This window comes from Chionomys nivalis, chromosome 17 (genome assembly GCF_950005125.1).
Source record: "Chionomys nivalis chromosome 17, mChiNiv1.1, whole genome shotgun sequence".
NCBI lineage: Eukaryota > Metazoa > Chordata > Mammalia > Rodentia > Cricetidae > Chionomys > Chionomys nivalis.
Genome location: NC_080102.1, coordinates 10879179 through 10896578, shown reverse-complemented (window position 1 = coordinate 10896578; position 17400 = coordinate 10879179). Strand labels below are relative to the sequence as shown.

At 36.5% G+C, this 17400-nt stretch overlaps 1 protein-coding gene across 1 annotated transcript in view; it reads left to right on the top strand.

Moving 5' to 3' along the window:
• Window positions 1-17400, top strand: part of Csmd3 (CUB and Sushi multiple domains 3) — a 916841-nt gene that overhangs the window by 704236 nt on the left and 195205 nt on the right. Inside the window, exon 32 of the mRNA XM_057791849.1 lies at window positions 13882-13998. Within this exon, the coding sequence (XP_057647832.1) occupies window positions 13882-13998 (117 nt within the window). The remainder of the gene's footprint in view (window positions 1-13881; window positions 13999-17400) is intronic.

Genomic DNA, 17400 nt, shown 5'->3' with positions numbered 1-17400 from the left:
GTGTGTGTGTGTGTGTGTGTGTGTGTGTGTGTGTGTGTGTGTGAAAACCCTTATCTGGTTTTTCTATAGGGCAAAAGAATTCTAGCCCTGGAAACTGCTAGGGCTGGAGGCTTACTGATTTTAAGAATTCAAAGTCATCAGTGGCTTTGCAGAAAAGAATAAAACTCAAAGATGTTATAATTCCAAGCTCTGCTGCATCTGCCCACCCAAGCACACTGGTGCTTCTTTTCTCTATATCCATGGATCCTGTCTGCCATTGGCTTCCTCATTTCTTCCAAGCCTTCATCTTTGTCCTCATTCAAAATGTCTGCATTTGCTGCTCTTAATCCTAAATACAGTCCTAGTCTGCTTTCTGGTGCTGTGATAGATACCATAACCAAAAGCAATTCGGGAAGAAGAGGGAAGGGCTCTCATGGCCTGGTTGTATCTTAAAGGGCCCACTTTTCAGCATTTGCCCTGAGCATTGTGTTTCCAATATAGGAATTTGGCAAGCACCCTCCAACAGTGACAATTAAAAAATATTTATTACAAATGGGTAAAAGGTGTCAAGAATAAGTGGTTAGATTAAAGGTTTTACACATATTTCTGGAAAATTACTTTAGGCTAAATATGGGAGCTTAATGAAGACAAGTTGATGCTAAAAATGGTAGCTAAATGTCTAAAATTTGTTTTTACACTTCATCTCAAATATAACTTTTGAGTAGAAAATGATGACCTTAAAAGATATCTTTTCGACATAGTTCTAGCAATTATTTAGAAAATTTATACTGCTATTTTTAATAAGTTCATTTCATTAATACTAATGTAGGTCCTATTTTATGCTGAAAATATTTATTCATTTACCAATCATCTATAAATCTGTCCATAGATTTGAGGTTATACAAATATATCAAGATTAAGCTCAATAGCCTACAGACCCCATTGTTCATTATGGAAGCATCTAAAAGAAAAGCCTTCTTCTCCTCCTAATTGAAGGGAAAACTAGAAAATGTTAAAAATGTTCACATCATAGTTATTGCTTGCCAACTTCAATGTGATCTCTAATTAAGAACATGTCAACCTACTTTTAAGAAAATCATTTTATCTGTATGCTTGAGGATGTAAATAGCTGAACTGGTCTTCCTAAATTTTTTGTTCAGGTGTGACTTGATGCTAACTACATTTTTAAAATTACATTTTATTTCCTTATTATATGTGTTTGCATGTGTACAGTGTGTATGTCTAAGTCTCTGTGTGTGTCTGGGTGTGTATACATAGGTTCCAGAACTTGCATATGGAGGGCAAGGACAATGTGGAGGAATAATTTCTCTGCATCTACGTTATGAGACCCAAGGAATAAACTCAAGATGGAAGGCTTGGGGCTAGTACTGTTGACCACCATGAATCTGGCCTAAAATTCTTATTCCAAATGTCTTAAAAGTATATAAAACTCTAGAGTAGTGTGCCATTATGAATGTATAAAGAATTTATCTAGTCTCAACACACTGAGTCTTCTAGCATTTGCTGTCATTTAAAAATCTGACATTATGAGAACAGAAAGAAGAAAGATTTACAAAACAAAGGCCTACACCTAAATGATATCTGACCATCATCAACTGTATCTGCCTCTCCTCAGCAGCACAAAGTAATTTTCCTCACAGACATAAGACACTGATTATACAATAGTAAGCGCAACATGTTTTGTCCTGTGGAAAGACTGAGATAAAACCAAAATGTGTTTTGTTTTCATATTATGGTTGAAAAACTATGACTTAAAAGGAAACAAGAAGAAAAGCTGATGTAATTGAGGACCTGCCATTTCCAGGCACTCACACATATGTTATCAATCCATTCAGCCTCAAGCATAGCACAATAGATAAACATCACTACTGTTGTTGGATTCATACTGTGGAGAACAGCCTATATGCAGAACAATTTGTCTGAAAATAAATACTTATTCAGTGTACTTATTTTTTGTGACCACTGAGCTTGGGGTCATATTTCACCTACATCTCAAGAAGGGTGGTGCTTTATAATTTTATTATATTTGCATGTCCTGAACTCTCAACTGTCATGTAATCTATATTTAACTTAGTTTATGTGGGATGCCCTTCTGTATATATGTTGCTTTTATTGGTTGATGAATAAAGCTGTTTCATCCAATGGCTTAGCAGAGTACAGCCAGGTGGGAAATCTGAACAGAGATATAGAGAGACAGTAGGCAAAGTCAAAGAGATGCCATGTGGAAGCCAAAGGAGAAAGATGAATGGAACCTTTTCAGGAGGTCACAATCCGTGGTGATACACAGATTAGTAGAAATGGGTTAATTTAAGATGTAAGAGCAAGCTAGAAATAAACCTGAGTCACAGTCAAGCAGTGTTGTAATTGATATAGTTTCTGTGTGATTATTAGGGTCTGGGTGGCCAGAAAATGAACAAGCAGTGTTCATTAACAAAATTGAATCCCAAGCCTTCAAAGGTACTTTCTAATGTATTACTGGTTTTGTTGCAAATGAGAAAAAATATCTAGAAAGTTGAATCAATTCATTGATTTTTCTCTATACTACTAAAGAAAATAAAGTAGTAATCCTTAGAGCTTCCAGATGGGTATGAATATGCATCAATAATCATGCATGTTCCCACAAATATGTGAATATAAACCTACACATACATACAACACATATGCACACATAAAAATATTGTATTGCTTTCTTTTATTTTTTACTAATTTATTTCCTTTCTTTTTAAAACTTTAAGGCATGTTACAATGTATCCTATTCATAACCATCTCTCCCTCCCTCAAGTCCTCCCACCAGCGCAACATATCTCTTAACATCTTCCCAGATTCATGCTTTTTTATATAACCATTTCAAACACTTCGTATGTGCTTATGTGTGAGGGATATATCCATCCTTACCATCACCAAAGAAATGGGGCTCCTCCTCCATCTATAGTCATTCACACATATTAATTTCTCATGTATGGCTTTAGCATCTATTCCATTCATGCTGGCATTTGTAAATAATTTGATCAAGTGTGGGTAAAATCAGAGGCTGTGAATTTATGTGTGGAACAGCCATGCCATATCCAGAGGTGAGAATGTCATACAATTTCTTCTCATCTTCAAGTCTCATATTCTTTCTGCTCCCTCTTTCACCATGTACTCAAAGCTGAACTTCAAATAGAAAATAATTCTGTTAGGATACAGAAAACATATAGTTTATATTTTCCCTAATGAATTCATGAAACAGAAAAGATCAACTGTATAATATGGAGTTGATATGATAGAAAAATGTTTCTCATTTTGTCTAGTAACATTGCTTTTTCTATCTATTCTGAACTTTTGAATTATTAAAACGAGTAAAATAGCTTCATCCCTATGTCTCTCAACAACCAGCCAGAAATCGATACTTCATAAAGAAGCTGAATTGAAATGATTCTGTTGAAAAGCTATGTTGTTTTTTTCTTGAGAAATTAGATGATAGATAGACAGACAGACAGACAGACAGACAGATAGATAGATAGATAGATTATAAATAGAGAAATTATGTCAGCTCTTCCCTGAGGGTAGCAGTGTGTTGTAGATGGTACTAGACAGACTACCTATCTCTCAAGGGAGGAGTAGAGCAATTAAGGAAGTTCCTCCTGCCTTCCTGGCTATGCTTTGTGAATTGGAATTGTTGGGGTCTTGTTGATCGTCTTAAAACCCTAGGGAAGTTCATTACATTTTCCAGAAAATTGGACAGTAGTTTGTATCAGTTCCTTCATTCCTTCTGCCTGTGTTTGAATCTGATTGAATAGAGGCTTTATGTGGCTATTTCTATTCGTGTTTCTGTCTTCCAAGCATGCTTGGTAAAAGTGCAGGTCAACTTTAAGACTAAGTATTTTAATTTTTATTTAAAAAGGGATGGGACTTTTTAAATTCAATTTAGGTAGTTTGTAAGGTTTTATAAACTTTAAACTCTGCATAGTTAGTCAATTGGAAAATAGTACTAAAGTATATGTTACTAGTTTTATTAATAAGGCAAATTTAGCAAAAGTCCACTGTGTATAGAGGCTTGATTCTATAGGTACAAAAATATACTTGCTTCTAGAGGAACAAATAATACTAAAAATACAGAAGCATTGACTTCATAACCCCAACAATTTAGAAATAGAGATGCATATTAATGAGACATATAAATCATGACAGATATGATTATGGATCACAAACTTCTTCCTGAAATTACCCAGTGGAATTTTGTACAATAACAGGGGTTTTATATAACTGTAGAGTTCAAGATAGACTTTCAAAAACAGAAACCCTGAGCTGAAGGTTTGGTAGGAAATATTAGAAAAGAGTTATTCTATAAAATCATTTATACTAACATATTTGTGCTTTAAGTAATTTAAAAAATAGCAGATTAGCATAATTTAAAAGTCTCAGAAAGTGCAATTCCAACTAAGTTGCGTGGAGAATTTGAGCTTCAAAAAACATCAATAATTCACTAGCAGTCATCTTAAGTGGTTGTCATTGTCATGTACATTTTATCACAGAATCGCAGTGTGTGACGATCACGGAGGTAGGATCGCAAAAAAGGGAAAGTGGTTGCTTTTGCATAATAAAATTCTTATAGGGATGAGGCGAATTTCCAGGAACTGAATAGCCCTGTTGGTTATGAAACTTGTCAACAGGTAAAACTCACCCAGCTTTACACGTTGAGCAGATACTTTTACAGAATATATCTTCTTTCTCAATGGCTAAAATGAGGAATCAAAAATCAATGATACTATTCATCGGCTAACTATTTGCACCCTCAGGACTGCTACCGAATTTCTATAAGTCAGTAGAAAAGATATATCCAAGTATGGTAGCTAATTCCAGCCTTTGCTATTGAATTATTTTTTCTAGAAATATGCACTGATGGAATTCATAGTTGCCAGAGTAGTGATGGGTAAATGGAATATCTTCCAACTCAATAATATCAAATAAATGAGTCTAATAACTGTTTGATCAGTGAGGTGACATATGTAGAGGGTAAGCCGATTGAGTTTAGATATTAAGCCATTACAATTGCTTATAATCCAGTAATTACCACATTGTGAAAAATTACTATTAAAAGTTATATAATGGGCTAGAGTGATGGCTCAGCAGTTAAGATCTACTTCTCTTGCAGAGAACCAATGTTTGTTTTCTGAAATCCATACTGGACTCCTCATATCCTCTTGTAACTTAAGATCTATGGGGGAAAAATCACTATCTTTAGACTCTGTAGGCACTTTAATTTACCCATGTGCCTCTCACCCCAATATACGCATAGGCATAACTTAAAATAGATATTTGAGAAAGTATAAACTTACGATAGAAAATCATTACAAGGGTATGGAGAGTGATTTCAGCTTCTTTTCTGAAATTAGCAAGGCAAAGAAAAGCTCACAGCAATATTATTTTCCTTTATATCGATAAATATATGAGATTATATCAAAATATAGTGGCAAATAAAAGCTAAACTAAATTTAAATATAATTATAATTTAAAGGGTATTTTTCACCTTTATGGATTTAAAGCAAAAAGAACACACCATTAGAAGCATTTGTCTGAGGCAGGTAAGCAAAATGAAACACTTAGGTTTATATAAGAGGTATAAACTAAGCCGTGAAAGGGATATCTGAATACTTGGAAATTCTCACATAGCTGTCTGTGTTAAAATTCACAGCAGACAGCTTAAGGGTCAGGAGAGGTTTTATATTTTAAAACAATGTTCCATGGGGTGCTAACTTTCAAATGTGTTCCACAAGAGGATTTATACTTTGTGACATTCAATCAGGCTATATCAGGGCATACGTAATTTATGAGAAGTGTACCAGCGGTTTTGTAAGGTACAGCATTTCTTTCAAATTGAAGAATCACAGGTCACAGCTAGTAAATTATTGATTTAATATAGTGCACGGCTCCTTTGTGACCTGTAAAAAGTCTTCACTTTTCAAAGTACCTTCTGAGAATAATTTATATATCATAATTTTCATTACACAGTATATTTGCCAATAAATTATACATTACACAGCTAAAGAGATAGATAGGAAATTTCCAGCGGCTTGAGGCTATGCTGCATGTATTATGAGGTCTCTAAGATACCCAAACACTCCAGAAGTGTCTCTCCATTTAAATGGTATGCTATTCTATGTCACGCTGTGGCAGAGTGACACTTGTTCTTCTCTCTTGCACACTCATGCCTTTGTTCAAAGCACAAGTGAAAGCTTTCTTCATTGCATGACAAACTACAGCCTTGTTTGTGTCTTCCTTGTCTGCTCTCTCACGGCATGTACAATTCAAGAATACAACAATCATTGGTACATGATCATTTGATCCTAAATTCATTTTACTTAGTATATCTGGTTTTTGATTTTGTGATTTGTTTTTGTGAATGCCTGTGTTATGTCTGTGTGTGTTTCCCTGTGTAAGTCTGTATGTGTGTGCCTGTGTGTGTATTTCTTTGTGTGTGCCTATGTGTGTAAGTCTGTATGTATGTGCCTGTGTGTGTATTTCTTTGTGTGTGCCTATATGTGTAAGTCTGTGTGTAAGTCTATATGTGTGCCTGTGTGTGTATTTTTTGTGTGTGCCTGTGTGTGTAAGCCTGTGTGTATGCCTGTGTGTGCACATCTGTGTGTGTCCCTTTGTGTGTATGTCTGTGTGTGTCCCATTGTGTGTATGTCTGTATGTGTATGTCTGTCTGTGTGCCTGTGTGTGTATGCCACAGTGTGCACATCTGTGTGTGTCCCTGTGTGTGTATGTCTGTATGTGTATGTCTGTGTGTGTGCCTGTGTGTTTATGTCTGTATGTGTATGTGTGTGTACCTGTGTGTGCATTTCTGTGTGTATGCCTATGTGTATATCTGCGTGTGTTTACCTGTGTCTCCATGTTCGTGTGTGTGCCTGTGTGTGTGCCTGCGTGTCTATGCCAGTGTGTGTATGTCTGTGTGTGTGCCTTTGTGTGCATTTCTGTGTGTAGGACTGTGTCTGTCTGTCTGTGCCTCGTGTGTGTGTGTGTGTGTGTGTGTGTGAAGGGGGGGCTAGTCATGGTTCCTGGCTTTGTTACTGTTATTTAGTTGAATTGATTTTTTGTTTACTTGTTTTTTAAAGAAAGAGAGAGAAAAAAATGGCTTCGAATTGTTGGGTTGGGGGGGGGGTATCTGTGAACAGCTAGGGGAAGAGAAAACCATGACCAGAATATACTGTATGAAAAAATAAGTTTTAAAAAAATCTTTAATTATAAACAGATTTTAAACTATGCAGAAGACTGTATACACTCACTGGAGGTAGTCCCAAATGGATACAATATTAGTATGGATTAATTACTTTCAATTGGCATGGATTTGCAGTTCCCTTAGTGGAATCCAGTATCTGCGCAGCCCTCGTGTTTAAACACTATATTATTGATTATTCTCAAATGTTTAAAGCTACTTACCTTCCATATAGCAATAACCCTTGGTGCAAAGCTGCAGTGATTCCCAGTAACCAAAGGAATAGCAAAAAAATGGAGTTGGCATCAGAGGAAGAAAACAATGCTGTGTATGGTTGGATATTAGAGGACCTATTTGGACTGTGAATTGGATTTAGGTGATTTTTCTTGCATGATTCCTACTAAATAGAATCGTGTTGTACGTTTTGGATATCATTTCTCAGCAGTCTCACCTTGCTAATTAGAGTTTACTTAGTAGTTATAGGGAACTTTTTTTTTTTTACTTTACACTGTTCTTAGAGAAAAATGTGAACCACGATAAGACTTGCATGTTAGAAAAATCAATAGCAGGTGAAAGCAAACTGGTGATTGAAACAGCCTTGTAGAAACTCAAGAGACTGAATTATAGCAGATAATGGGGAAAGATAGAGAGAAGCTGAGAAATGGTCCTATGGCAGAAACAACAAACCAGTGTTTTATTTGACCTTGAGTCTAGGAGAGAGAAAAAGAATAATGGCCCGTTTCAGAAAGAGAATTTAAATATGCACATCGAAAAAATAATTTGGCTTTGTATGTTAACTCAAAATATAATTCTCCAGTCCTGCAAAGTAATGATTAATTATAATTAGCTATAAAAACACTAGGACAGTTGCCAAGATGGTGCATTTCAGCAACAGCAATGTGTTGCTTTGATAAGTGTTTTCTGGAGAAGATGCAATTTGAGAAGGAGTTTCTATCATCAAAGAGTTTTTAAAGCATCCTTAGAAATACATAAAATACAATATCATGTAAAAAGGATAGCAATTTCTTCTTTGTCTCCTTTCTACATTTTAAGCACAGAACTGTGACTTTTTTTTTTCATTGAAAACAGATTCTTGTCTCAACACCATACATCCTGACCATGGTTTCCCTTCCTCCTCTTCTCCCAGATCCTCACCCTCTCTCCGTCAGATCTAGTACTTCTCCATTTCTTCTTCAGAAAAGAGCAGACCTCAGAGACATGGCAGTCAGACAGGATAAAAGAAGATATGATATGATATATGATATATTATATGATACGATATGATAAGGCAAAAGCCCTCATATTGAGGCTGGACAAGGCAATCCAATAGGCTGAAAAAAAGTCTCAAAGCAGGAAAGAGAGTCAGAGCTCTGCCCACTGCCACTGTTAGGAGTCCCACAAAATCACCCCGCTAACAACCCTAACATATACACAGAGGGCCTGGTGAAGCCATGCAGGCTTCATTTTTTTTTCCCTTTTTTCCCCTATGTGTGTTGATGTAAGCCCTGCTTAGTTCCTTCTGTGAGTCTAATAACATAGCATCAAAATATAATTTTATAGCTTAATTTGAAATGAGGATCAATTGAGTCCTCCTGTTTGAAGTCTTATGATAATTACAAGCTCTTTGGAGAAAACAGTCAGGTTGAGGCAAGGATAAAAAGTTCTTCATACACCTTTTTATCTTCTAGTTATCAAGACAGAGGAAAGCAAACGCTGCCCTTTCCCTGACTTCACCACTATGAAGAAATTGAACTAGAGCTATGAACATGTAGAGATGCTAGAGAACAATACTTGGGGATTTCATGTAGTCTATTTATCCTGGATAAGCATAAAGCAGATCCATCACACTAGATCTCTCTTAGCGTAATCTCCCCTGGTTTATATGATCACGAGCTTCCCAGTTATTGCCTACGTGTGCTAGCTTAGGCTTCATTGGCTGCACATTCGGTCATGCTGACTGTAAGAAATGAAGAACACAGGCTTTTGGAAAGTTTACAGGATCTGTAGTTAGTGGCCACAGGACATAAAGAGGTCATCTCCATACATCCGTACAGAAACCCTTCATGTTTATGCATGAAAACTTCAGTCAAAGCCCTTCATTTCTGTCATGCAAAATATAACACATGAAGCAAATCCAAGCTGATTGGCACAGAAAGCGTTGGGTGCCAGAACGTTCACTCCTGACTTAGTCACAGGGCTCAAACATGAATTAAAACACATCACTTTTATTCACACTCCCCAAATATAAAAATAAGAATTCCTATTGAGCATATTCAAATTATTGTTTTAAGTTTAGAACACCTTAAAATCGGGAAGAAAAGAAACGTGCAACCCACCATTCATTCTTCAGTTACTCTCTCACATACAGGAGTCGCAGGCGAGTAAGGTTATCGAGGCTGAAATAAAGTCACACCTGACTACTCTTATTTCAATTGATAAGGGGTGGTGAAAGCTAGGAACATTTTTCTGACTATTACCAAGTCAATGTGCTGTTTCTCGAAATTTTTGCATTTGTTATTTTACTCCAATTATCAATGTGCTTTTATTAAATATTTTAAACAAATAAATGAAATCACCAAACACTAGCGATATCAGTACAAACTGTGTTTGGTTTTTTAAAATATTTCTTTTTTTCAGTTTATTTTTATTTATTTTTTCCATTCAAAAATTTACACTACCTCCCCTCCTCCCATTCCCCTCCCACTCCCCCATTCCTCCTCCTCCCTCCCCATCCCTTCTCAAGAAAGGGCAGGGAACCCTGCCCTGTGGGAAGTCCAAGCGCCCCCACCCCCACCCCCCCCACACACACATCCAGGCCTAGGAAGCTTTGCATCCAAATAGACTAGGGTCCCAAAAAGCCAGTACATGCAGTAGAAACAAGTCCCAGTGCTTTCTTTTTAAGCTTTGACTGGAAATTCATCAAAAGTTTGGCCTTTTCAAACTGTCACAGTTCTTGAGACACATCAATATTCTACTGTCCCTTGAAAACACATACTAGGCTATCAGGGTTGTCTTTCAGGGATTCCAACCCTGTCACATACAGCCCAGGCTTCAGCTGTTCTCTGAAACGAGGCCAGCAAAGCTAATACCACATGGACAACACTACCAAGTTATGCTGAAGACTAGATGTGTAACCCAACCCCCTTTCAGCTGAACTTGCTCCATCCTCTGTGGCATCTTCCTGTTGTCATAGTTGGAAAGCAGGAGGTCTCCGATTTCTTTAATAATTGCAGCTACCTTCAGAGAACTATCCGAATGCTCTGCTCTCTTAAAATTTCTCTGCCAAAAAGATTAGTTCATTTCCACTAAATTCAGCTTTGCTCAGATTCCTAGGATGGGGCTGAAGGAATCCAAACGCCTGAAAAAACACACACACACACTCACAAAAAAAAAAATCAGTGAACATCTGAAATCTCATGATGCAGATACCAACTCTTCAAATTTTCAATAGCATTCTTGTCTTCTAAGAAATGTGTATTTAAAAATCTTAAGTAACTAGATAAATGAAGAACACTAAGAATCAGACAATTATGCTTCAATATTGATAACAGGTGAGGAAAAATAAAATTTTTCACAAACTCATATCCTTTCCCTGGGAAGATACACGATGAAAGACTTACAAAATCTGCTACCCAGTGAGTTTGCACGTAAGCAGCACAGAGCCCAGCAAGGGAAAAGGGAACACTATAAAAAGGAGCAAGCAGCAGGGCCTCTAGGATTATGGGTTTTGGAAAATTCTTTCAGTATGGAGTCCATAGGTATGGGAAAGAAAATGAAGGGTTTTTTTTTTTTTTCCATTTGCTAATTGTAAGTAACATTTAGCCATTTGAAGCCGTTCTTTTTTGTTAAACTTTATTTTCTCTGAACTTGCAACATACTTTCTTGATTGCTTCCCTTTTATTTATTTATTAAAAATTTCCACCTCCTCCCATTTCCCTCTCACTCCCTCCACTCCCCCCTCCCTCTCCAGTCCTAAGAGCAGTCAGGGTTCCCTGCCCTGTGGGAAGTCCAAGGTCCTCCCCCATTCATCCAGGTCTAGGAAGGTGAGCATTCAAACATACTACGTTCTCACAAAGCCAGTACATGCAGTAGAATCAAAACCTAGTGCCATTGTCCTTGGTTTCTCAGTCAGCCCTCATTGTCAGCCACATTCAGAGAGTCCAGTTTGATCACATGCTCGTTCAGTCCCAGTCCAGCTGGCCTTGGTGAGCTCCCATTAGGTCATTCCCACCGTCTCCGTGAGTGGACGCACCCTTCGCTGTCCTGACTTCCTTGCTCATGTTTTCCATCCTTCTGCTCCTCATTTGGACCTCGGGAGCTCAGTCCAGTGCTCCAATGTGGGTCTCTGTCTCTATCTCCATCCATCGCCAGATGAAGTTTCATATTCATCTTTTTGGGTCTGGGTTATCTCACTCAGTAAAGTGTTTTCTATTTCCATCCCTTTGCATGCAAAATTCAAGATGTCATTGTTTTTTACTGCTGAATAAAACTCTAAAGTGTATATGTGCCACACCTTCTTTATCCATTCTTCTATTGAGGGGCACCTAGGTTGTTTCCAGGTTCTGGCTATTACAAATAGTGCTGCTATGAACATAGTTGAGCAAATGCTTTTGTAGTATGATTGGGCATCCCTTGGGTATATTCCCAAGAGTGGAATTGCTTGATCCTGAGGTAAGTTGACTCCCAGTTTCCTGAGAAACCGCCTCACTGATTTCCAAAGTGGTTGCACAAGTTTGCATTCCCACCAACAATGGATGAGTTGACCCCTTACTCCACATCCTCTCCAGCATAGGCTATCATTGGTGTTTTTGATTTTAGCCATTCTGACAGGTGTAAGATGGTATCTCAAAGTTGTTTTGATTTGCATTTCCCTGATCGCTAAGGAGGTTGAGCATGACTGTGTCTTTTGGCCATTTGAACTTCTTCTGTTGAGAATTCTCTGTTCAGTTCACTGCCCCATTTTTTAAATTGGATTAATTAGAGTTTTAATGTCTAGTTTCTTGAGTTCTTCATATATTTTGGAGATCAGACCTTTGTCTGATGCAAGCTTGGTGAAGATCTCCCATTCAGTAGGTTGCCTTTTTGTCTTAATGACAGTGTCCTTTGCATTACAGAAGCTTCTCAGTTTCAGGAGGTCCCACTTATTCATTGTTGCTCTTATTGTCTGTGCTACTGGGGTTCTTTGTAGGAAGTGGTCTCCTGTACCCATGTCTTGTAGACTAATTCCCATTTTCTCTTCTATCAGGTTCAGTGTGGTCAGATTAATATTGAGGTCTTTAATCCATTTGGACTTGAGTTTTGTGCATGGTGATAGATATGGATCTATTTTCATTCTTCTACAGGTTGACATCCAGTTATGCCAGCACCATTTGTTAAAGTTGTTTTCTTTCTTCCATTGTATACTTTTAGCTCCTTTGTTGAAAATCAGGTGTTCATAGGTTTGTGATTGATATCTCAGTCTTTGATTTGATTCCATTGATCAACAACTCTGTTTTTCTGCCAGTACCTAGCTGTTTTCATTACTGTAACTCTGTAATAGAGTTTGAGGTCAGGGATGGTAATGCCTCCAGAAGTACTTTTATTGTATAGGATTATTTTGGCTATCCTGTTTTTTTTTTTTTAATATAAAGTTGATTATTGTTTTCTCAAGGTCTGTGAAGAATTTTGTTGGGATTTTGATGGGGATTGCATTGCTTACCTTTAGCTAACCAAGAACCTTTGGTGTAATCTCCAACCATGTTTTAACTACTTTTTTCTCATTGTGGTAGTTTTCAACCTTGTTTGCTTGCTTAGAGACTATCAGCTCTCCTGAATGTATGGCTGCTTAGTAGGTGCTTAAGTTCCTCTGAGTACCAGACCAGAAATGGCTGGATCCTCTCTATGAACCCTAGTGAATCATCTGTCTTTTAACATTGGAATCACTTCTTATTAACTTACCAGAAGTTTTCAGCTTCATCTTTTTGTGAAATTGGGTCTAAGTGAGTCAGTGCCAGGAAACCATGGACTGGTTTGCGTTCATGGCAGATAAAGATTGGCGAGGAAATAGACAGCTTAGATCAGTGGTTCTCAATCTTCCCAATGCTGCAACCCTTTAATTCATTTCCCCATGTTGTGATGGCCCAACCACTACTATTTTCATTGCCCCTTCATAACTGAAATTTTGCTACTATTACGAATCATAATGTAAATATCTGATATACAGGATCTCTAATATGCAACTCACAGCTAGAGAACCACTGGCTTAGAGTTAGGAGTTGTAACATCATGCATTCCAATGTATAGAAATAATACACTTGAGAGCAGTGTAATTATTATGGAGCCTGAGTAACTGAGTAACATTTCAATAGCTGGCACCTCTCCTCCACACATATGTGTTTTCTCATTGTTATGATATTATTAATTTTATGAGATAATAAATGAAAGGCTATCATTATTACTTTTAGAAATAACTGTTATAACAGTTATATTGCTTTGCTTTTGGGGACAGTATATCTCATTGCTCATTAAGTTTTATATATACTTTATTTCAATATTTAATGCTGATGATAGTTGTATATGTAAGAAAAATAAGTTTTAGTGTTTTAAATTCAGTAATGAATTTCCTATAGATCATGAAGATTTCCCTCTTTTAAGTTTTCTAATGTTTTTAATAAAAACAATATTTTATCATTTTTATTTACCAGCACCCTGCGGAAGTCGTTCAACAGGTTCAGAAGGCACTGTCCTATCACCAAACTACCCCAAAAATTACAGTGTGGATCACAATTGTGTCTATTCTATAGCAGTCCCCAAGGAGTTTGGTAAGTAAGAGACAACTCACTGTGAATTCTTTCATTTCTAGACATGTTTGATTTTCATTACATGGTATTTGAACAATTTTCATGAGAATATCTACTGCTCAAGAAGTGCTTTATTCTGCAATCATTTAGGTGGTAGCTTTGTATTAATACTGAGGTCATTTTATTTAATCTGAAATAACAGTCAAGTATACAGGTGAACAACAATACAAAAATGAAAACAGGATTGTTTTTAATTTTTAAAAATAAGAACATCCAGTAACCTTGCAAGTGCCTTCATATTGGGTTTACATAAAATGAAAAATTACTGGAGTAGATAACAAAATCTGCTCTGCAATATGTACATAAATTTAAACATGTAACTATTGCAGCAGTAACAGAATTATTTATAAAACATATATGAGGCTTTTAATTCATGAACACATTTCCCGGAGTTGAAGTGTTTTGGTTTCACAAACATAATTTCTATAACAACAACTATAAAATGGCAACAAAGAACATTTCAGATCCTCTTATTAACCTGACACTCTTTTCTATATTAGCACGGAGATATATTATGTCCTTTGCAGTCTCAACATTCCCATGATTGATTGTGGGTCTTAGAAGTCACCTAGAGGGCTTATAATGGTGTTGGATCTGAGATCCAGCTAGAGCTGTCCCAGATTAAGCTCTGTTCATGCATGGGCGGGCAAAGAGTAGCAGTAAATAGAGGGAGAGTGGCTGAAAGTTAATAAACTCCCCAAATTCAGATGGACAGCATTCTGCTGTATGGAAAAAGAATTTTTTGTGTAACCATCATGAATGTCTGGGTCTAGAACATCCAGTATTCTGGCAGAAGAGCATGGATTTTATCAGTAGAGACTGTTGGACAACAACTTAATATTTCTGCTGCTGATACATAAGCTGATGCTTCCAGTCCAATTTCTTAAAACCAGATACTACACATTCATTCTCCTTTCCTCCTCTATATCTAGTCTAAGACTTTCAACTAAATTGAGAACAGGGCCATCAGACAGGAAGTATTTATTGTTTCATTTTATCATTGTGATCGAGCTACTATGCTAGCATTAACAAGATGTCAATCTCAGTACTTTGTGAAGTATTTCTTCAACCTAGCATAAAGATCGATTTTAACAAGTTTGAGTTTTTCGATGTTGAGAAGAGTGACCTTTTAGAAAGAACATAATCCTTTTGTGTGGGTCATTGCTTTTTTGTGATCATGATCATCCTCTGCCTTATGGAATTTATGGATCCCAAATGCAAAAGCTATTACATGGCCATTGAGAGAAACCTGTCAATGATTGTACAGAAATTGGCATGGCTCTCAGAATTCTCTGGAAAGCTATTAATTATCTCTGTTATAGTCTCATTAGGGATAGAATTGTGGCCACAATAGTTAAAAAGACAAAAATTCCTCACTTTATTTTCTAGAATTTATACATGCTTGTCACCATGGAGATATTTCACAGTAGTTTGTATATGTTTCATAAGAGAAAAAAATGGTTGATTAAAATAGTAATTAATTGATACATTCCTAATTAACATAATTTTATTTTAGCAGATTAATACAAATTAAATTTGATCCTCTTAGTTTACAAATAATTACATATGGTGATAAACATGAGTGGTTTTAAAACTAATTGAGGGAATTGAATCTCAAGTTATCAGTAGATAAACTAAAGTATATGTTGGCCCATTAATAAAAATAGTTTTATTTTATAAATGTTCAATATATTCCAAACATTTTAATTTTAATTTAACCCCTTTTGTTTTCTTTGGGAAAAATTCATAATATCATTAAGTCCCAGCATCTTTATTTGTGAAATTGAGATTCTGTCCATAGGAAAGGACTCAAAAAAGGAAGAGAGATGTGTGTATCTAAAGTATGTTTCTTAAGCACCATCCTCAGAAACACTGGGTGTGAGAATGACAGTTTAGTGCCTGGTTTCTGCGTTCAGGTTCAAATCACCAACTCCTGTCTGTTGGAGCTGTTGGGAAAAAAAAATTCACATTTTCAGCCCAGAATTACTTTTCTCATCTCCAAAACTGGTGATGATAGCTGTTTAAATCATGAGATTATAGTATAACTAAACTTAACAATGTGAGCAAATCCTTAACATAAAGTCAAACATATGAACACACTTTCATTTGTATTCATCTTCATATGGAAGACCCCCCCGCCCTTCTTCTCCCTCAAAGAGGTCAAGAAATCAAGTGGCCTATATCGTCAGTCAACTAGCTCTTAAAAGTCACATGGCTTAAAATGAAATAATCATTTGTATTATTTATTTAAGACATCAAAAGTTAAGTTGTGAAAATAAATATTGGTTTTTCAAATATGTACTTATCCAGCTCTTCCAATTGTGCGTCAGAGGTTACTGTGGAAATTAAACAGTTGATTGAACAGTTTTGGAATTAAACTACCCTAATCAACATCTTCCTGTCTGTATTTCTAACACTTTAGTGTGAGATGATTAAGCAATAGTCAGTGATTCCCTACAAATCAAATTCCTATTTTACCTCTGTCTGCTCTCATTCTTGCTTCACCATAATTCGCTGCTATTGCCGCATTGAGCTATTTCTTATTGCTTTTTGCTATCACTTTATCACGTACCACTTCTCACATTTTTCTCGGCTCCTGTCATTCTTTTCAAATTATGATCATTCCCCCTTTTCTATCTTATTTTATATGGGAATGCTCTTAGAACCTGACTTGTAAATCATTTAGCACATTATCTATCTAGTACACTCAGTTCATTTGTAGAAACTGCCTTTTGACAGGAGGTGGGACTCTGAAATAGTTACTCTTAGAGAAAATTCATACATAAAAGCTTTAACAGTGAGCATATTCTATGTTATCCATAGAAGATCATCTACATGACTTTACATATGCCGTGTTATCTCTCAATAAGTCTAAGATGGCAGGTTTTATTTTTTTAAGTGTAGAGAAAGGAAGACAACTGCTTCATATGACACCAGATGAGTCTCATCAGTGTGTGTTTTCTGAAACTGTTCATTTATTTGTTTTTGCCTGGTATTCACTTAGGATAAATATGTACAAATTTTGACTTTGCTTTTTTTTTGTTGTTTGTTTTTTTCGAGACAGGGTTTCTCTGTGGCTTTGGAGCCTGTCCTGGAACTAGCTCTGTAGACCAGGCTGGTCTCGAACTCACAGAGATCCGCCTGCCTCTGCCTCTGTAGTGCTGGGATTAAAGGCGTGCGCCACCATCGCAAAGATTGACTTTGCTTTTTGGGAGCAGATTGTGTTCCATTAAGTACATATTCTTCTTTATCTCTGGATAGGAAGACTGGCAACTCAAAAAGTTTCCAAAAAATTAATTGGTTTTCTTTTGAACCTCATATCTTTGCTCAGTTGATCAACATTTACACTCTAGGATTACAATC